This window comes from Molothrus aeneus, chromosome 25, assembly GCF_037042795.1.
Source record: "Molothrus aeneus isolate 106 chromosome 25, BPBGC_Maene_1.0, whole genome shotgun sequence".
Taxonomy (NCBI): Eukaryota; Metazoa; Chordata; class Aves; order Passeriformes; family Icteridae; genus Molothrus; species Molothrus aeneus.
This window is the reverse complement of record NC_089670.1, coordinates 1,921,629-1,943,731: the sequence shown is the minus strand read 5'-3', so window position 1 is coordinate 1,943,731 and position 22,103 is coordinate 1,921,629. Positions and strand designations below refer to the sequence as shown.

Genomic DNA, 22,103 nt, shown 5'->3' with positions numbered 1-22,103 from the left:
GAGAGATTTAAAAGATGTGTGGAGACATGGTTTAGTGATAGACTTGGTAGTGCTGGAGTAATGGTTAAACACAATGATTTTAGAGGTCTTTTCCAACCCAAATGGAGACCTCATGACTCCATCACATTTTGAAGAGTACAGGGCAGCAGGACAAGCAATTGTTCTGATTTATTTTCCTGATTTTATTTCTGCAGTCTCTTTATGATACTGACACACCACCTTAATCTCTTTTATTTTCCCTGTGTCTGCTAAACTGTTTGGCATTATGTCCAGAATACTCCCAAGTCCTCCCCTTAGTTATCAGCTAGGATTTGCAGGAATCTTTCAAAGAAAAGGATATAGTTTCAGTATAGATTGCCTAAATTCACTTCTATTGGGAAATGAGTACTTAGTATCAATATCAGAAAATTTGACATTTTCTTTTCTAGGAAAAGAAAAAATAAGTATTTTATTCAGTGCCTTGATTCTGCCTTAAAAAAACATTTATGGCAATGTGAGACCTAGCTGCTAGAATATCACTTTCTGGTCTAATGTTTTTTCTTGTCACGCTCTGTAATTCATACATAGTGGAATACTATCCCTCCAAAATAAGTGGCAACATTTGAATTCTAGAATCAGGGCATTAACATACAGCAGTTTTGAGGTAAAAAACACATCACTATCACCTCTCAGCAGAGGCTGATACAAAAATCATGTAATTAGAACTATACTTACAACTCTTCTAGAAAGAGCAATGGTGTAGCAAAGAGTCTGACTGACTTGCTCATTATTTACCCCCACTACCAAAACAAAAGGGATCTCAAATCCTTGCAGGATTTTTTGTTTGCTGCTGGCCCTGCTGTCATTAAGGTAGGGCCTGCCTAGAGAGATCAGTTTTCTCTGCAGCCTCTCATGGACAGTCTGACAGGGAATGCTCAGCCCCTGCTGCAGCAGCTTTTCTGCTGCCCTCTGTGTAAAATGAGAACTTCCAGGAATGTTAGCAGAAGGCAAGCAGAAATGTCAGAGCACTGCTCACCCCCGTACTTCTGCTGGGATATGACTGGACACTGAGCCCTGGAGAGGGTAAGAGCACATTTTCCATGTTAAAACATTGTTTTTCAATTCAGTGTCGCTCCATTAAGGTTCATGCTTTCAATGTTATGTTGAAACATGCTCATTGCTATGAGCAGAACATGCTCAGTCTGTAATTTTGATGTGACATCTGGTTAGGAAATTTGCCATTGAACTAACATTTCTAATGTGGCTGAAGGAATAGGCTGAGGCAATTGCTGGAAGTAATAAATGATTTCTGAGGAAGAACCGCTGAGGACCATAACTGGTAAGACTTAAAAGCTGCAGGTGAAGAATAGGCCACCCATTCTTTACCATGGCAAATGTGAAGAAATTTTCAAAATCTCTGTGTCTAGGAGTAAGAACCTGTGAAGATAAGCTAAATGTCACAGGCTGGCCATGGAGGGGCTGTGGTGGCCTTGCTGTCCATTCTGCTCTGGTCGGAAATTAATTTCTGTAGATCTAAATGTGATTTACCTCCACTACATGTCAAATGAAGGGAATGCACCTGTCCTAGGGGGAGCTTTAATTATAAATTTGTTTCCAAGTAGGTTCCCACAGAGTGATATTCTTGGAAGTCTTGGACTGAGTTTAAGCTGAACATGAGAGCCAAATAAATTGAATAACTGAACATGAGAGGCAAATAAATCCATAATCTGGGATTAGAGGATGGGTAGTTTCAAGAGCATGCCACTCGTGTGCTGCGATTCACACTCCTCCTGTCTCCACAGACACATCAGCGGAAGAGGTCTGGGCAGGAGATCCCATCCAGGGAGGTGACGCTGAGGATGCCCTTTCTATCCCCTGCCAAGCAGCTGAGGAGCTCGAATTACACAGCAGGTGAGTGGGGTGGGCAACCTGGCAGGCAGGAAGAGGTAATTGAAGCAGCAAGTAACTATGAGAGCAGGAAGGAAGGGGAAGGAAAAGGAAACAATGAAGGAGCATGGTATTAACCCCTGCAGGAAACTCTGTCATAACCTAAAATAAGATGTCCTTGTGAGATCAAAGGTTTGTGTAGCCCAACTTCCTGTCTTTGAAAGTGATGCTCAGGAAGGATCATCGGCATAGAATGGCACTTGTACAGAACTCTCCTACCTCCAGTAATTTGTATTTATGGAATCCCTGAGCAGAATGCAGTGTCTAAGTACTTAACAGCTCGTGGAGGAATTTTAACTGATTGATTTCTCAAATGCTCATTTGCTGAACTCATAAATGTTCCCTGAACATAGGTGATGTTACTGTGATCCTCTAATGACCAAGGCCATGCCATAGAAACTGAGATCTCCCTGCTGGTCTGCAGAGGAGCAGGGCCCAGAGCAGGGTCCCCTCGATGGCTCCAGGCTGCCATCCCCTGGCACTGGGTGCTGGAGCAGAGGCCTGGTCAGCTGCTGCCCGGCAGCTCCCTGTGACTGACAGGAGCCTGATGGGGCCATGGGACGGGCACCCCCTGCTCCTCTCACCAGGAATAATGCTGTTGGCTTCCTGCCAAGGATCCTAAAGGAACTTCAGTGTCAGGTGACAGGCCCAAGCTGAGGAGAAAGCTGATGCCACCTGTGCTGTCAGAGCAACAGCCAAGGCCTGAGGGGCAAGGCCCAGCCACCATCCCAGCTGATGTCCTGGGCTCAGTGTCCTCTGGTTGCCCATGGCGACTGTCCCTGCCTGGGACACGGCTTTCCTGAGCTCTCCAGAGGGCCAGGGGAGTCGAGGTGAAGGCAGGGCTGAGTCTCCAGTCTCCATAACCATCATGTCAGAGCCACCAGTCCGGCCAGGGCTTCTCCTGCAGCAATGATACTCCCATGTAGGCACAGAGTTTGTGGGAATTGGGATGGGGCTGTGTGTGACACACAGTTTGTGGTGATTGGGTTTGGGGCTCTGTGTGTGGCACAGTTTGGGGTCACTGGGCTGTGTGTGGCACAGTTTGGGGTCATTGGCAGTGGGGCTGTGGCCCAGCCTCATCCCCAGTGGGTGCAACTGTGAGCAGCAGGTGAGCAGCACTGACAGCAATGAGCCATGGAGTGCCCAGGTGTGCTGAGCAACCACCCAAGGGAGCAGAGGGCACACAGGGGCAGTGCATGAGCAATGAGGGGTATGAAAGGTTGAGCTAAAAAATAAGAAAGGCAGATGCTTAAAGCCTTCTGAAGTGGTGTTACTTTGTGTGGGTTGAAGCTATCTGAAATTGATGATACTCTGTGTAGTGTGTCTGTCTCAATTGTGAGGTATGCTGCAACACTCCCAGGACACTTGAGGGACCTCTGGTGTACGGCCTTACATCCTTCCCCAAATGAAGGCTGGGAAATCACAGCTTGAGCAAAGGGACATGGATGGCAGCTGGACCTCAGAGCAAGCCCTGCCTCTGCCTTCATCCTCACTCAGACAGGGACTCCAAGATGGCAGCTGTAAAATGCTGCACTTTCAGACCTACAGCCCAGCCTGTCTTTGCCATTTGCTGGTCAAAATGAGAGGGGCAAAGCCCCATCCACCCGAAGGAACCCTGGCTGACTGCTGGAAGTACCAGGGCAGCTGCTGTGCTGCCAGTGGGACAGCATCCCAGCAGGGTATGGCCATGGCACTGGGCTGGCACAGGGCCATTGCCTGGGCTCCAAAGGGGAACACTCTGGATTCAGGCTCTGAGCAGGGAGAGCACTCTCAGGCCCCATTCTGGTGTTTAACCTTTCAGCTGGCAATGGAGCTGTGCTGCACTGAGTCTCTCTGGGGTAAGAATAGCAGCTGCTGCCTTGGGACACAGCACACGTGTCCAGCTCCTCCAGGGCAGGCACGTTGCAGTGCCACACAGAAGGCAGCCTACCCGCCCAGGAATGTCTTCAGGCGCTATTAGTGGAAGCAGATCATCCCCACAAACAGGCACGACCCCGCACAGGAGCCTTGGGAGACTGGGGCTATTTTGGGCTTTTGACATTGAGCATGAAAGGAGGATGGGCTGATCCTCCTGCCATGGGCCTCCTCCAAAGCTCCTTTCAGCCTTGTCCTCTCCTCCAGCAATGGCTCTTGTGGAGGCTGAGGGGCGGTTTGGTGTGGCCTGGAAGTGCAGAAGGAGAGGACAGAGGGAGCTGTGAGTTTGCTGGGGGGCAGGGCCAGCCCTCAGTGCCATCAGCAGTGCCCAGCTGTGCTCAGGGCAGGTCCTGCCTCAGGGCGTGCACCTGTCCCTGAGTCTCTGAGGTTAATGCTTGTACCAGCCATTACAGCCAGCAGAGATACTCACAGATTTTATGTGCCATCTAGACTCTATGCAGACCTACCTGAATCTTTGGAGATGCCCTCAGGTGGGACTGCTCCCAAGAAAAGCAGCCAGCTTCTAGGCTGGCTTGAGGAGGCAAAAGTTCATGCCAGGAGTCCCTGGCTGTAGTGACAGAACAATGCACATTGTAAGGCAAGGAGATGAGGAGGGAGGAACAAGGTTAGGAGTCTGCTAAGGAGCCCTTGGGAAAAGTTGTGCATTGTCATGAGAAGGAAGTACTAGTCTGGCATCTCTGCAGGGCCTTGGGTGGCTTTCTGAAGGTCTGGGGTTGAAAGCTGCGGTCTGCTCCTGAAGAACCATCTCCCATTTCTCTCCACAGACAACACCAACAGGTTCTGCTCATCAATGCTTGTTAGTGACACTGGAATCAGGCTGGACTTCCCAGCAAGAGCTGGTGAGGCTGCACTTGGGAGCCAGGTAAGGTGAGAGCCCTTGGGATATTGCTGTCTTGGGTGTAACAAACAAATATCAGTGATGAGTTTCAACTTCCCTTCAGTGTTGAGATTGTTGAAAAACAAAACCTAAACTGGTGTTTAGGGTTTGTGTGGGCCAGCATCACAAACAAGAGTAGGAAAAGGAAAAAGCAAAAGGAACACCCTCTCTTGACTCTCCCATGGGAAAGAAGCTGTGCTAAAAGGACAATGGGAGAACCATTAGGAGGATCTGAAGGCAGGAGCTGGACAAGGAGCTGCTGGAGACAGGAGAGAGCACAGGCTGGATTTTTCAGGAGTCTGCACAGCAATGGCCAGCCTCTAATTTTCAGATCCTCAATCCAGCACTGGCACCAGCTTCTCCCTTGTCCCAGAGCAGAAAAGTAAGGAAACGTCTTCTGCAGTGCAATTGCCCAAGGAAGATAAAACCCAAAGAAGAACAAAACCCAAAGAAGAACAAAACCACTGGCCATAGTGTGTATGCAGAGGAATCTACTACAGTCTTTATTCACTAGACACTGAGGTGGGTACTAAGGCTCATGGCAGCAGGAAAGTGACCAAGAGGTTCACATTTTGTGCAGCCCTCAGGTCACTTTGCTGCCTGGTGACATCCTCACTCTTCCTCTTCTATCCTCCTATGGAACTCGCGGCTCTTGGCTCGGAGCTTGTTGACCTGTGACTCTGCAATGTCAGCCCGCTCCTCGGCCTCCTCCAGCTCGTGCTGGATCTTGCGGAACTTGGACAGGTTGACATTGGACAGCTGCTCCTGGAAGGGAGAAGGAGTCGGTAGTGAGGAGTTTGGGGTTTTCATTCCTTCTGGGCCTTGTCCTGGCAAAGTCACAAACCTCCAAACTCCACCCACCACTGCTTGTACAAAGCCTGGCAGTGAGATTGGTGAGATCTCAGAGTCATTCTCACATATCCCCCTAACTGAACCAGAAGCCCTATTCTGTGCTGGACTGTTTCCACAATGAGGAAGCCGTGCTCAGACAATCATAAATTCAGGGTCTGTAGGATTCTCAGTCCATCCCTGAATGCTGCATGCCCAGAAACAGGCAAAGGTTCCTTGCAATATTCTAAAAGCGGAATGCAAAGTGTTTTGGGGTGGGACTTCCAACATCTTCCCTTTCTGCTATCAAAAATACTAAAAATAAGGTAATTCCAAAATTTCTTTATATATTGTACTGCTGATATCATTCATAAAAATCCTTACAGGTTGCTTTGTGGTTCTAATGCAAAAAATGCTAGGTGCATTTGCCCTCCTCAGTAGTCTTCTTAAGGGCTCATTGTTTTCATTCTCAAAGGTGAGTCTACTTTGTGAGCCTTTCAGAGAATTTGAAAGCATGTGAAATTGATGAGCATTTCTATTGGCATCTTCTAAATTTCTGATATCTGTCCATTCAATGGCCAAACTACCCTCTGGGAAAGTGATTCTTGCCAAGCATCAGAGAGATACTTACGGCCTCCTCAGATTGTCTCTTGTAGGATTTCACTTTCATTTGCAGCTTGTCCACCAGATCCTGCAGCCTGAGAATATTCTTCCTGTCCTCCTCAGACTAGAGTGTTGCCAGAGTGGAAAGAGTGAATTATTGCTTTCTGCACACCACAATATAGCATTTATCCTTGCCATCCATGAGAATCTCTTTTGATTGGTGGAATAAGGGTGCATCAGCCCAAGGAGAGCTCCTGCCTTACCTGGTAGGTGAGTTCCTTCACCCTGCGCTCGTACTTGCGCACACCCTTCACGGCTTCAGCGCTGCGCTTCTGCTCAGCATCAACCTCCCCTTCCAGCTCCCGCACCTGCAAGGACAAGCCCAGCCCTGCAGCTGCCCTGGCAATGTCTCTCCAAGGAGGGACACGCTCACTCAGGCACAGCCCCAGCCCTACACACCCTGGCCTCCAGCTTCTGGATCTGCTTCTTCCCTCCCTTCAGTGCCAGCTGCTCAGCCTCATCCAAACGCAGCTGCAGGTCCTTCACTGTCTGGTCCAGGTTCTTCTTCATCCTCTCCAGGTGGGCACTGGTGTCCTGCTCCTTCTTCAGCTCTTCTGCCATCATGGCCGCCTGATCAGAGCAAAAGGTCAAAGCCATTTTGGGACTGAAGATATTTTGGGGAGACTACATTCACCATCAGCAATGCCAGGAGTGTCCAACTCACATCTGTGATGGCCTTCTTGGCCTTCTCCTCAGCATTGCGGGCTTCCTGGATGGTATCCTCCATTTCACTCTGGATCTGGGCAATGTCTGTTTCCAGCTTCTTCTTGGTGTTGATCAGGCTGGTGTTCTGTGCAACAGGAAGAACATGGCAAGAGTTGAATTCTAAAACCTGCCATAATAAACCTTCTGCCTGAACAAAGACTTTCCCCTTCCAGCTTCCTATTCTTACTCTGGAATTATTGTGAAAATGGTTGTTTACAAAATGTCAGGTATGGGCTTGGGCAACTGATGCAAAACACGCCTCTCCTTGGGGACAGCAGTAGTAAGGCCTTTCTAGAACTGCTGGTTCTCTGGTAAATTCCAGCCCTCTGTGTTTGGCCAGTGTCAACAGAGCTATTTGGTCCCTGCCCTGACCTGGGTGTGGAGGAGCTGCACACGTTCAGTGGCATCCAGAAGCTCCTGCTCAGCCAATTTCCTCGACCGCTCCGTCTGCTCCAGGGCTGCCCGGAGCTCCTCAATTTCAGCCTGCAGCAGGTTTGCTCTGCGCTCCACCATGGCCACCTGCTCCTTCAGGTCATCCTGTGTCCTGAGAGCATCATCCAGATGGATCTGGGTGTCCTGGAAAGAAACAGAAAAGAAATTAGTAGGTGTAAGTGTGCACTTGAGTGGCATAAACATCAAGGATCTCATTTTTTCTTTTCTGTTGCTTTGCTGAACGGACCTTGAGAACTCCCTGTGTATTTCTCAAGTTCTTTTGTGCCTCTGCAGCCACACGGTTGGCATGGCTCAGCTGGATCTCCATTTCATTCAGGTCTCCTTCCATCTTCTTCTTCAGCCTCAAGGCTTCATTCCTGCTCCTGATCTCAGCATCCAAGCTGCTCTGCAAGGACTCCACAACTCGCAGGTGGTTTCTCTTCATCTGGTCAATCTCCTCATCTTTCTCTGCTATCTTCCTGTCAATCTCAGCCTTCACTTGGTTGAGCTCAAGCTGCAAGCGCAGGATCTTCCCCTCCTCATGTTCCAGGGAGGCCTGGAAAAGTCGACACAAATATTGATAGCATTGATAAACCTACTGTTTGTTTTTTACAGAATGACAGGATATTTCTAGAGATCTCCGCTCTCTGCATTCCCCAGCCAGAAGAGAAGACAACCAAGGCCTTGTTAGCCCTATTTCCTCATTTCTTTACTGCAGACACCAGTGATTATGGTCATGCACCTCAGCTTCCTCCAGAGCAGCCTGGATTTCAGATTTCTCCTGCTCAATCTGCTTCTTCACTTTCTCCAGCTCATGAATCGCCTTTCCTTGCTCGGCAATCTGCTCTGTGAGGTCAGAAATCTCCTCTGTGGGAACAAAGATCAATGGCATGGTCAGGCAGAGAGCAGAATGAAAAGGGCCTGTCCCTCCAAGGTGCCAGGCATCTCTGCAGACCTGCAGGCACAGAGCCATGAAGAATGGTGGGAATGGCTGATAGTGAGAAAGGCCAGGGAGGAGCAGAGGGCCAGGGACTTACGCTGCAAGTTCTTGTTCTCCCGCTTCATTGTTTCCAGGTGGTCCAAGGACTCCTCATAGGCATTCTTCATCTTGAACAGCTCCGTGCTCAGAGAGCGTGACTCCTTCTGCGAGGCCTCCAGCTCAGCCTGCGTTTCCTCATACTTCTGCTTCCATTCTGCCAGGATCTGAAGAGAAATGGGGGGTGAGTAGGGCTGTGGCCATCACGGGGCCCTGCTCTGACCAGGAGTGCTGGTGCTGGAGGCCAAAAGACCTTGTCAAAGTTCTTCTGCTTCTTATCCAGAGCAGCACAGGCAGCATTGGATCTCTCCACGTCAATCATCAGGTCCTCCACTTCATTCTGCAGCCTCTGCTTTGTCTTTTCCAGGGAGGCACATTTGGCATTGACAGCCTCAACATGCTCCTCTGCATCCTGCAGGCGCTGGGCCAGCTTCTTCCTGGGAAGTGGTAAGTACAGTTCTTAACTGAAAATGTTGGTGAATGTTGATTTTCAACTCACCAGAGCACTGAGACACTTCTTAGTATTTGGTCCTATTGCACATGTTGCAGAGCCTATCTCTACCAGTCATTTTTATCCTGTTTTATTTCCCCAAGGTCTTCATAGAATCATGGAGTCACAGAATGGTTTTTGTTGTGTTGGAGGGGATAAAAAATGCACTAACTCCATGCCATGGGCAGGAACACCTTCTACTAGGCCAGGCTGCTCCTAGCCCTGTCCAGCCTGGCCTTGAACAGTTCCAAAGAAGGGGCAGCAACAGCTTCTCTGCAGTCTTGCTATCCCTCTGCACTTTGCACAATCCCTTATAGGTCCTTTCTCCTGCATTCTTTGTCACATAGCCTGTTTTCCTTGTGTTTTTCTGTTTCATATAACTCCTAAACCTTCTGCTAGGCTTTTGCCTTTGAAAATCTCATTGGTTTCTTTAAATTTCCCTTATTGGTGTATGCCAACCATCCATGCAATTCTCACATACTTGGCCTCCTCGAGCTCCTCTGTGCGCTGAATCGCGTCCGTCTCGTATTTGGTTCTCCACTGGGCCACTTCACTGTTGGCCTTGGACAGGGCTCGCTGCAGCTCCCCCTTGGCCTCCTGCTCCTCCTCATATTGTTCCCGGAGCAAGTCACAGTCGTGGCGAGCGGACTGCAGGGCATGGGCCAGGGCATTCTTGGCCTGGTGGCAAAAATATGGCGATAAGGAGTTGGTGTTTCCTGGGAAATTTCTCTCACTGGTACTTATGCACTGATAAACCTCCCAAAGAGATAGAGGTTAACTGACTGCCTCATAAAAACATGGGAGTCCTGCACTGCAAGGGCTCAGAGTGCATCATCTAAGGGGATGGTTTGAACTTTTAATTGGAGCACCTTTTGAAGCCCTGAACAATTCACAAAAAACAATATTATGTCAAATATTTATTTCATATGTAATATGAGTATCTTCACCTTTATCTCTTCCTCTAGCTGCCGCTTCAGTTCTTCAATCTGCTGGGTGAAGGCCTGTTTCCCTCTAGACAGCTGAGAAATTAAAGCATCTTTTTCTTCCACCTGGCGTCCATATTCACCTGAAAACGTTTGCAATTGAGACAAAATTTTAAGAGCCAAGAGAGCAATTTATGGGCTTCTCCCATTTCCTAATTACAGATGGTAGGGCTGTACCAGATTCTGTCTGCAGACGAGCTCTTTGAGCACTAAGATCGCTAATCATGCGCTGATTCTGCTCCTCCTTTGTTTTATATTCGCTCAGCTGGTCTTCCAGAGTGCGGCACATCTTCTCCAGATTTGCCTAGATATCAATTGCACATTAAAAAAAAAAGTAAATACCTTGATCCTGCCTTCTTTTAGCAGGAAAATATGTCCAGAAGATGCAGTTGACATCTTGGGACTGTACATTCACTCCAACTTCTACATATGAGATTTAGAGAAACCATTTCTGATACAAGCTGATAAAAATTAAATCATATAAGATTAAAGAAAAAATACCACATTGCTATCAAATTCCGAATAAAAATAATTGTGTACCTTTGCTTTGGAGACAGACTCTATGTTACTGGCCAAGTCATCAATCTCCATTTTCATCTCACTCTTCTCCTTCTCCAGCTTCTGCTTCACGCGTTGCAGGTTGTCGATCTGCTCGCCCAGCTCAGCTGTGCTGTCCGCGTGCTTCTTGCGCAGGGCGGCAGCCGTGGCTTCGTGCTGCAGCGTGGCCTCTTCCAGGTCACGGCGCATCTTCTGGAACTCTGCCTCACGCTTCTTGTTCATCTCAATCTGAGCTGCTGTGGCCCCTCCTGCTTCTTCCAGGCGCTCGCTGATCTCCTCCAGCTCCCTGGACAGGTCAGCGCGATGCTTCTCTGCTTTAGCGCGAGAGGTTCGCTCTGCCTCAATTTCCTCCTCCAGCTCCTCAATGCGGGCCTGCAGAACAGCAGGGACCCTTCACAGCTGTGCCCTCCTCCTGCCTGAGCTGAGCCTGAGCAAGGCAGGGCAAGGAACAGAGACTTGCCTGCAGCTCCTTGATCTTCTTCTGAAATTGCATGCCCAGAAGTTGCTCATCCTCAATCTTGCTCTGGATCTGGCTGATTTCAAAATCTTTTCTTTGGGACAAGTGAACCGTGTTAGAACTCAAAGAAAAAAGACAAGTGCTGCAGCCCAGCACTCAGGTGCCCCAGAACCACACTTACTTCTTCAGTTTCTCTTCCAGCTGCTGCTTATCATTCTCCAAATCCATGATGCTGTCCTGGGCCAGCTTCAGGTCTCCTTCCAGTTTCCTCTTCGCTCTCTCCAGGTCCATGCGCAGTTTCTTCTCTTGCTCCAGGGACCCTTCCAGCTAAACACAACAAGACCATCAGGGCTCTGCCAGCCACGTTGGACTCCATACCTGTCCTGTTCCTGCTCTAGATCTGTGCTTACATCATCCACTTGCTGTTCCAGCTTGATCTTGGCCTTGGTCAGAGTATTGACTTTGTCTTCCTCTGCCTGCAGGTCATCCAGGGTCTGCTGATGGGCCTCTTGGAGGGCTTTCTTCTCTTTTGTTAACTTCACAATGGTCTCATCCAAAGCTGCCATCTCCTCAGTAAGGTTTTTCACCTTTGAGAAGAAGGGAACAAGCACAGACAGAAAATGGTGCTTAAAACTTTCTAAGAAGACAAGTTTTTCCAGAGTGTGAATGACAGGTTCTACCTCATACCTTGTTTTCAGTGGCATGTTTTTCCTTCTCCACCTTGGCCAGTGTTAGCTCAAGGTCATCAATATCTTTCTTCAGCTCTGAACATTCATCCTCCAGCTTCCTCTTCTTGGCTGTCAGCTCAGCATTAATTTCCTCTTCATCCTCTGCTCTTTCAGTCACCTCCTTGACTTTGGCTTCCAGCTGGATTTTTGTTTTGATGAGCTGGTCACACCTTTCCTCTGCATCAGCCAGAGCATCTGCTTCCTGGTAGGGAGATGCCATTTTTAGGAATACGCTTTTTCAGGGCATATTGAGATACTTAATCTTCCTAGTGCAAGGTCTTGGATAGCAGTTTTGTAGTTTAAAATTTGATTCACATTCCAACAGAATGACATATAATATAAAATTGATTTTTATATTGTGACTTTTGAAACAGCCAGTTTTAAAAGATACAACCAAGTAAATTCCTTTTCAATCTACCTGAAGATATGAGTATTTATATCTTTGTGCAGGGTATAGAGTCCAATATTATCTCATAATATCAAACATAGGATCAATGTGCATAAGAATAAGATATAAGAATATCTCAGCGTACACTGTAGAAAAGTGTCACCTCAGTAATACTTTGACTGCTGATACCTCACAGTCCTTATAGAAGCTAAGTATATCTTTTAGAGCACCACTGAAAGAACTACAATTGAACTGAACTAAATCAATTTTCTATGTAGTTTGAAAACATACTTGGGAATAGCAACCTGATAGTCACAGTAGAATTAGGAGAATGCCTGCTAGTGGTACTCACAGACTGAACCTGGAGCTGCAGGTCATTTTTCTCCTGCACCAGTTTCACCATTTTCTCTTCCAGCTCCTTCCGCTTTGCTTCAGACTTTGCAAGCTCTTCCTTGGTTTTCTCAAACTCCTGTTTCATGTTGGCCATTTCCTTCTCAGACTCTGCACTCTTCAGCAGGGGCTTGATCTTGAAGAACAGCTTCATCCATGGCCAGTGTTTGACATTCATGAATGCACGAATGTTGTACTGGATGCAGAAGATGGACTCCCTGAAAGATAAATTGAATTAATATTCAATCTTTACACTGTGATGACACAGTAAGCCAAGTACAGTGAGCCTGATCTAAAGATAAGTCTACCTTCTCTCCACCATTTTCTGGTACTCCACCCTCGCCAGGAAGCCCCTGCACCTGGCCTGGGTACGGGTGATGAGCTGTGCCAGCTTCTCATCCCTCATCTCTTCCAAAAGGCCCACCAGCCCAGCTTTGAAGAACACCTTAGGTAAGAACAAGAAAACAGATGCAGTGTCAGTAGCCTGATACCCTTCCCCCCATGACATACTCTATGGAAGTTAAAAGCAAAACCACAAAGAATATATGTAGTGGCAGACACTCTTTTATAACTCCAAGCTTCTGGTTACTTGCAGTTGAGGAACTATAATACCCAGACATTTTTCTTTGATTTTTATTCACTCATGATTCTTTTATTTTACAACTTTGTCTTAAATGGGAACTTGATTAACCCTTAATTAAATCATCCTAATACCATGAATTTCAGTTTATTCAGAGTTGAGTAATCAAGAATCTGGTTGATTTATTTTACAATATTTCCTATACCCTATTGGATCATTTCATGTGCTATCTGGAGTATCAGAGTGTCAATATCAAACCATGCAAACCAAAACCACATAGCACTTGAAGCAAACAATCTTTTACCTTAGTGTGACCAAATTTATATTGAGTGTGGTCTATATCAATTGATCCAAGAAGTTTCTCACAAGCCTTCTTGCTGTCAATGAACTGTCCCTCTGGGATAGCACTGGCATTTAATACTTTGTATCTGAGAAAGAAAATGGAAGGACTTGCTTTGAACTCCAGAATATTAAGGGTCTTTTCCAACCTAAGTGATTCTGTGAATATGAAGGGGTCTGTTGTTGTGACCAGCTGGCAGGTACATGGCAAGAAAGAGTCTCAAGAACTATTGAGAACAAGCAGCGCTTGTTAAACTGAAACTTTAGAGAAGGCTTTAGGCACAGGAGGGGAAGGTTAGATTTCAAAAGCTATCTAAGATGGGTAAGGTGATCCAATAAGAGAGTGAAGTCTGACCTCTGTTTAAAATCTGCATACAGGACTCTGTTGGGAAATCCCTTCCTGCAGATCCTGATCCCTTCCAGCACGCCGTTACAGCGCAGCTGGTGCAGCACCAGCTCGTGCTCCATGGCACCTGGCAATGCAGAGCACAAATACATGCCATGGTCTGTAATACTGTGGGGAAGAGCTGCACCACACTGAAAACCTTCAATGTACAGGTAAGTCTCTTACCAGGTGTTTTAGTTTCATTTGGAATGATGCACCGTACAAAATGGGGGTGTGTGCTTCTCAGGTTGGTCATCAGCTTATTTAAATTCTCCTGGGAGAGTCATTAAGAAAAACTGATATTAGCAAATGTCATTTCTGCTGTAGGCATCAAGTCCTCTGAAATGAGATACTGCACAAAAATTAGCAGAACCCTGAACTCAAGCTCTCTGCACCAGTTTTTCTGACTTCCCACAGATCTTTGCTATCATTAATTTAGTAATCTGAGTAATGTTTAAGACAGACTGTACTCCTAAATATACAATTTTGATACATTTCACTGACTCTAGTGGAATGCCTTCATTTGAAAAGATATCCATCTTCCATTGGATGTACCCAGAGAGATAAAGCAGTACCCCTAAAAGGCAGTGTGAAGCATTCTGCAGTAGGTATTTAGGCAGGGTCATATGGAGCACACAACATAAAAGCTTTGTGTTTTCCCTACTGAAAGCAAAAGGGACAAAACCAACAAGCTGAGTTTTAAATGTCTAGATTATACATTTATCTTGTAGGGTGTGCTGAGATGAATCCCAGCCTTAAACAAATGGAAAAACTGTGCATTCAGTGAAATGAAGTATGAGTAGATTGATTGGATTTATTCCTAGCAGAATGTGGCCCAAGAACTTCAGAATCTTTTAACAGAACCAAGCCAAAACAAGACTAGCTGCAGTAATTGGTGGGTTTACTCCTTGTCTTAGGAGGAAATAATTAATTCTTTACTGTACCCGAAAAAGAGCTGAGACAGTCTGGAAGGAAGAACCCTTCTTCTTGCCTCCCTTCTTGCCACCACCAGCACTAGCCTCAGCTAAATTGAAAATAAAACAGATTTTAGAATTTTTTTGTTGGCCTTTTTTGATTCCTTCTTGCAAGCTGTACATCAGAGAAAACATGGAATTCAAAGAACCAACCTGCATCTGCTCCACCATAGTTGGCAAAGAGTAAAGCCAGGGTCTTCACAGATGATTTCTGGTACAGCCCAATGACAGTTTCATTCAGAGGGTCCTTGTTCTTCTCCAGCCACCCAGTGATGTTGTAGTCCACTGTGCCAGCATAGTGCACCAGGGAGAAGTGGGCCTCAACCTTGCCTTTGGTAGGTTTTGGCTTCTGGAAGTTGCTGGACTTGCCCAGGTGCTGGTCATAGAGCTTGTTCTTGAAAGAGGTGTCAGTTGCCTTGGGGAACATGCACTCCTCTTCCAGGATGGAGAAAATGCCCATGGGCTGGGAGAAATCACAAGAAGAAACCAATTGATATTTATCTTTCAAGGCAATAATGATCTTCACCGAGGCGCAGTAATGGAACATAGACTGAGATACACATCAGAAAATATTATTATTTAATTCCATTTTCTTCTAGAAAGTGGGATTGATCACATTGATACCTACATTTTTGAACACAAAATTACTCATAAAAAAATAGAAATTAATTTTCTTTGTGTTGACAATGTGCTCTGTAAAATCAGGGCATACACAGATGTGTCGGACAAGTTGAACATGAGCCATTGCAACAAAGCCACCAAATCATCTTCAGCTACACCATGCTGCTAACAGCTCAAGGGAGTTAATCCTTCCCCTCTACTCAGCTCTGAGAAGAAACATCTGGAGTGATGTTCCAGCTCTTGGCTACCCAGCACAAGGGAAACACAAACATAGCAGATGGGGCAATGAGAAGATTTGGAAAATGAGACCAAGATTTGGAAAATGAGACCAAGTAATTACAGAGATTCCATGCATGTAACTGATTTGAACAGGAAGGATACCTTCTCAATGAGCTCAATGCAGGCAGCCAGGTCCATGCCAAAATCAATGAATGTCCATTCAATGCCCTCTTTCTTGTACTCCTCCTGCTCCAGCACAAACATGTGGTGGTTGAAGAACTGTTGCAGTTTCTCATTGGTGAAGTTGATGCACAGCTGTTCAAAGCTGTTGAACTGGAAATAAAATAAAAAAGATGCATATTTGAAGATGCAGGAATAATTGCAAGACCTCATTTTTTTTAAATTAAGGAGTGCTGGTAATTTGATTTCCCCTGCAATTCTTCAGTCTGTTTAATGACATAATGAAAAAGAGAAAATGATCAAATTAATTGTCCACAAGGAAATTTTTTTCATTGACAAAATTTAAAGATAAATTATACATCCTGTTTAAAATGAGGCCAAGTTACAGGGAGAAAAAACCCAAGCTTAGGACTATTGTGATTACACGTTTTTATATTCTCTTGGGCCTGATCATATAAACAATGAACTTTTTTGATTGGACCATTTTGTACCTTTGATTTTCACATCTTGAAATAGCACAAGTCTTTTGAAAGGCCATTTTTTACTTAAAAAAAGACAAATAGCAATAATCATGTGATAATATTACGTTCTTTTTAAAAATGTCTCCTAAAGTGATCATAACATTCAGTTGTCACTTCCAAATAGCTCTTACCAAATCTTACTTACATCAAAGATCTCAAAGCCAGCAATGTCCAGGACACCAATGAAGTACTGCCTGGGCTGCTTCGTGTCCAGCTGTTCGTTGATGCGAACAACCATCCACAGGAACATTCTCTCATAAAGCGCCTTTGCCAAGGCACCTACAGCATTGTGCACCTACAGAAAAAAAAAATACTTGGAGTTACAATGCAAGAGAGAGGAGAATCAAGAGGATATTCATTCTACACGTGGTTACAGGTTACAACATGTCTCTTACCTGCTGTGCTGTTTGGCCCTTGGTCACGTATTCATTCCCCACCTTGACTCGGGGGTAGCAGAGGGCCTTGAGCATGTCAGCTGAGTTCAAACCCATCAGGTAGGCAGCCTTGTCAGCAACTGAAAAGCCAGAGGAAAAAGGAAGAATTTTATGTCCAGTAGGCTTTGAATCCTAGAGCATTCCCTAAAGGCTGAATGGTTCAGATTTCTGTTCTTTGAAAACTTTTGATAGACTCTCGTAGAGGGAATCTTTGTAACATCACACTTGCCATTATGCATATTGAGCTTTTCTAAAAAATATTTCTGTTTGAAATTCCTCACTGCAGCATGCAGAAAGTAATGAAGTTTTCAAAAATCTCCTGGCACAAAACTGAAAACTGAAGCTTGCTAGCCTGAATGTGTGCAGTGCACACGCAGCTCAGGAGCTGCAGAGACAACAGTCAGGTACTGATCTACATTCAGGTGATCAAAACCACAAAATAGAGAGGAACACAGAGACAATAATCTCTATTCTCCTCCAGCTCCACAGCCTACAGCCTTTTCTGAGCTTTTGTTTCTGATATTCAGTAAAACTCATTGGGCTTCATCCTGTTACCAGCGGTGCTCCCCACCCACCTTGTCCTTTAACAAGGAGGCAGTGCTCACAGAGCTGAAGACAGGGGTTGTAAGCCCTGTGCAAACAAAGGAAAGGAATTAAATAACACCTCTCACAGCTGACTTCCCTGAGCACCTCATAGGTGAAGGTGCATGGGAACTTGGTTCCCTATCATGTTAGAACTGAATCACTGGGCTGTTTCACAATTGCAAGCCATATTCCAGCAAAGGTATGACTAAAGGAACATCCATACATACTTACTTCTTGAAAGAGTATGAAGACCAGTTGAAAGTATTAATTGTTCATAGCATAAGTTATGTAAATCCTTAAATCAGGGAATTTGATGTACTAAGGACAAGGAACAGCTATTTTTTCCTGGATGATTGTTTTCCTTGGAATCTGAAGTCCAACAGTGAAAAACTTTTGTAGTGGCTTACAGAGGGTTAATTATTGAATTTGATAATACCTTCAGTGCCTTCAGGCTCTGCTTGCTCCTCTCTTGGTTTCTGCTTGAATTTCAGGTTCCCATAGTGCATGACAGCCCCTGTCAGCTTATAGATGGCTGTCTTTTCATCAGCAGTGAAGCCCAGGATGTCAATGGCACTCTGGTAATACAATGAAATATTTGCATGTTATCTGATGTATGACCTGTGTCTCTTGACCTTGGCCTCTTGCACATTACTTACATCTGTTGCCATCAACTCCTCCTTGTCATCAATGCTGGGGACAGTGATCTCACCTTGACTCACAAAAGGGTAGTCAAATGGGTTGGTGGTGATGAGGAGCATTTCTGAAAACAAATGTGTTCATAGGTTAAATTTAATTAATCTTGTAAAATAGTTGAATTATGCTCAGAGATTTTCTTCTCAAAAGCTCAGGGATGCCTCCTACCAATTAGCTCTGGCTTCTTGTTGGACATGATCTGATAAAAGATGTGGTAGCTCCTTTCTGCCTTGAGCTGGAAAGTGACTCTGGACTTCTCCAGCAGATCTGCCCAGGGAGGTAGAAAGAGTTAGACACTTGTGGGAATGTACATGGAGATGGGAATTTGGGAAGGGATGGGAGCCTTCCAGGAGAATCTCTTACAAGTTTCAATGTCAGCAGAAGCCAGCTTGCCTGTGGCACCAAAGTGGATTCTGATGAATTTGCCCTGTTAAGCAGAAGCAGCAGCAGGTCAGCCAGGATGTGTTCTGCTTTGCATGAAGAACTGCTCAGGCATCCCCTCCCATGAAGGGGAGAGATTTTATGCAAAGCAAGAACTCACAAAGCGCGAGGAGTTGTCGTTCCTCACGGTCTTGGCGTTTCCAAAGGCCTCCAGCAGTGGGTTGGCGCTGATGATTTGATCCTCAAGCGTTCCCTGCAGGGACACCATTATTCAGTGACTGTGTTTGGTTGGCAGGGCAATGACAGGCCAAGCATTCAGTCTGTCCTTCCTGACTCACCTGCATTTTGCCTGATGACTTCTCCTCCTTCTTCTTCTCTCCACTGGCTGCAATTGTTGCAAAGTACTGGATGACACGCTTTGTGTTCACAGTCTTCCCAGCCCCGGATTCTCCGCTGCCAAAGCCAAGAGAGAAGCAGAGGGTGCGTGGTCAGGCAGGAGGTGCCCTGGCACTGGGCAGCCCTGCAGGGACCCGTGCAGGGGGGTACCTACGTGATCAGGATGGACTGGTTCTCACGATCTGTGAAAGCAGAGCAATAACAGATGTGTTAGCAGCTGGGTAATGCCAAGCTAAATGAGAAGTAAAACTGCAAACTAAAGTTGGGGATTCTTCAAAAAGTCCAAGACTACCCAATTCCATTCTATGTCCTAGTAGTATTAAGCATAAGCTCAAATAGATATATTGAACAGTCAAAGGCATCTGGACCTGACACAAGCTGTGTATCACTTCCCCTTCCCATAATTTTCCTCAAGAAATGAAACCAAAGTACCTACCCAAGTTCAAAATAGAAGAAAAAGTAACTTTTTCTTTCTTGTCATTGAAAAAATGTAGAAAACTGAGTCAAGTACTTTTCTGCAGTAGGAGAGTGTAGAATTTTGTACAAATAAATACAAATAATTCACCATGATAAGTTCATGAATGCTCCTATGTCAGTTTCACTTGAAATTGTTTGCTACATAAATCAACCAAGTTCACAGTCATTCTTCTTGGTGGCTCCAGCTGGCTTCTCACATGCTCCAGTGAGATCAGCAGGGCATTTTTGATTAGATTGCTGTGAGGGAGGTCAAGCACTCACCAGTCAGCATGAACTGATAGGCGTTGTCAGAGATGGAGAAGATGTGTGGAGGGGCCTCCTGGCGCTTCTTGCCTCGGTAGGCCAACACCACCTCGGGGTTGTACACCGGCAGCCACTTGTAGGGGTTGACGGTGACGCAGAAGAGACCCGAGTAGGTCTGCAAGGAAGGGACACAGCACCTTGGCTTCCCCTGAGGCTGGCCCAGCAGCTGCTGAGGCTGCCCAGAGGAAGCTGCTGCCGCCACTTACGTAGATCATCCAGGCTGCGTAACGCTCTTTGAGGTTGTACAGCACAGCGGGTTCGTGCAGGTGGGTCATCATGGCCATGTCCTCGATTTTGTCATACTTGGGAGGGTTCATGGAGAAGACTTGGTCATCCTTCACAGTCAGGGTCTGCCAAGGAAACAGAAAGATCCTCATATGTCAGCTAAGAACCCAGTGAGGGAAGCAAATGTTGTTTTTGTACCTTGTTTTTGACTCACCTCTCCCCCTTCAGTCTTGACAGTGACTTTTCCCGATTCCCTGCTCGTGATTGTCCCTTTCACAAAGGATTCTTTGGGATGAGCCACAAAGACTGATGACTTGGCATCGAAAGGTTTGTTCTGGGCTGCAATTCTCTCCTTCTCCGATTTTCGGAGGTAAGGAGCTGCCTCCCCAAAAACAGCCATCTCAGCATCTGCGGAGGCCATGGCTGCCCTTTACTGAGGATATCTCAGCAGATGAATCTGAGGAGAAAAAATGTGGCACTGATTATTTATTATGTAAGATTTGGGAAAATTTCATTTTGTGCCTTGGTGTCTCTTCCTATTCAGAGTATTTTAACATGAGATAACTAGAAATTTAATTTTATGTCAAAATAAGAGGCTTTCATGATGCAGTCTAGGTCTTCCAACATCCATTGATGACCTTTTCAGAACTGTGGATTTGGTGCTTTAAGAATACTGTGCCTGTAAGACAAGAGTTTCACTAAGACATCACTATTAGGAATGGAAATAGAATAAATTGTAAAAAGGATGAACAATGAAATAAAACTACTGAAAACCTGTAGTATAGGTGACCTACAGTCTTGGAAAACAATGAATCTGTGAGATATTTACCTATTTAATGGTAGGGTAATTAATAAATTTTCCTAAGAGGTTCTCCACTGAAAAAAAAAAAGTGTGCAGACTTTGTGACCTTTTAATATTCTGCCACAATTAATTTGCTCTATGCATTTGTCAGACTTCACTACAATACTGAAATAATTTCAGCCCCAAAATTCTGACTTAGGTGAAATAAAATTCAGTCATTGAAATTGGAATTTCCAAGGCTTTATTAAGATCTCAAATAAATACTTATTGAAAAAATCTAGGAACACAACAATTCTCAAAAGTTTTGATTTATTAAACTTCTATGGTATTTAAATTTAGCCAACTGACTTGAAAATCCTCTAGGTACTTTAGTAAAATTTATTCCCTCTTTATTCTTTAGGTAATAAATATAATTTTTGTCTGGATTAAGAAAATGGATATCTTAGAAAGCTGACAATTCTGGCACTCTACAAAGGTGGTTAGAAGGTCTATATGTTAGGTGATTTAATAATTAATATATTCTTAAGCAGAATACAGGAGTTTGCATTTTTCCCTGCTGTGCTTATCTGGTCCCATTCTCCTCCTGCCATAGCAAAGATGGGAAGGCAGCACTCCTTGATTTATGTAAGGTCAGTTAAGCAGAAGTGAAGAATGTCCCCATGGGGATTTTCTGCTCTTTCATCAGTACTCAGAGGCTTCAAACACAGCCTTGGGCACCCTCACCACTTTATACTGCAATCCCACCAGGTTTGCATATAGGGTGAACCAGTGAAACCTCCTGACACCCCACCCAAAAGGATCTGTCTCTGCCCCTAAGAATTAGTAAATCAGCTTCTTACCTCTCGTGACACCAGATGTGTGGCTTGTGAACTGGCAGCTGATCAGTGCTGTAAAACAGAAATGACAATTCCCAAATTGCTGCTGCACAAAAATCAAGAGTGAAAACATGCAGGTGCCTTGAAAACAGATTTGTAATGGAGTCCCCTCCTGCACAGAAGCACCAGGGGCAGCAGGAATGTGGTGGCACATTAGGCTGCCATCCCCTTCCTGGCAGCCTGCAGACCCCATCCCTTACCTTGGAGCTTTCTGTGGAGCCAGGGCAGACGTGTTGCAGGGACATTTTATACGATCTCGCCTGCAGATGCTCCAGATGCCTCCTCTTTCTTCGGTCAAAAATATTTTGGCAAACCCTCTTTGGTGAAGCATTGTCTGGCAAACTGAACTAAGGGCATAATTGTCATTTGACATGACTAGATATAATTAGAAAATTTTGATGTCTTAGTGGCTATATGAATACATCTTCTATAAACAATCTTCCAAGGGTGTTAAGGAGGGAATCTGGACTAGTCAAAGCACTTAAAGAACTTGGATTCAGGACTTATGGATTTTATTGCTGCCTTTCCCACCGACTCACTGCACGACCTGGGATGGATTGCTTGGTATGTCTGTGCTGCAGCTACCCCAGCAGTTCAATAGATAAAACAGGATGTTAAAAGATAAATTAGTGTTATTAAAACCTTTTGGCAGTTTTGTTGGTTTAACCCTGAAAGCAGAAGTGCAGATATAGAAGAGGGGAGGAGGGTGGCAGGCAC

The 22,103-nt window shown here is 45.4% G+C and overlaps 1 protein-coding gene across 1 annotated transcript; it reads right to left on the bottom strand.

Moving 5' to 3' along the window:
* Nucleotides 1-5,350: 5,350 nt before the first annotated feature.
* Nucleotides 5,351-20,130, bottom strand: LOC136566477 (myosin heavy chain, skeletal muscle, adult-like). Its single transcript, XM_066565632.1, has 38 exons — nt 19,924-20,130; nt 19,691-19,834; nt 19,443-19,599; nt 18,859-18,886; nt 18,647-18,761; nt 18,469-18,561; nt 18,291-18,354; nt 18,096-18,194; nt 17,891-17,994; nt 17,671-17,809; nt 16,611-16,729; nt 16,361-16,510; nt 15,677-15,847; nt 14,828-15,137; nt 14,645-14,724; nt 13,887-13,974; nt 13,671-13,788; nt 13,281-13,404; nt 12,705-12,841; nt 12,359-12,614; nt 11,578-11,820; nt 11,301-11,477; nt 11,072-11,217; nt 10,894-10,984; nt 10,416-10,805; nt 10,053-10,179; nt 9,840-9,958; nt 9,374-9,570; nt 8,656-8,839; nt 8,404-8,569; nt 8,109-8,233; nt 7,614-7,922; nt 7,307-7,510; nt 6,894-7,019; nt 6,629-6,799; nt 6,433-6,537; nt 6,198-6,293; nt 5,351-5,503 (listed from the first exon to the last, which is right to left on the bottom strand). Exons 1-38 carry the CDS (start codon nt 20,128-20,130, stop codon nt 5,351-5,353), a joined length of 5,832 nt encoding a protein of 1,943 aa, XP_066421729.1.
* Nucleotides 20,131-22,103: the final 1,973 nt, after the last annotated feature.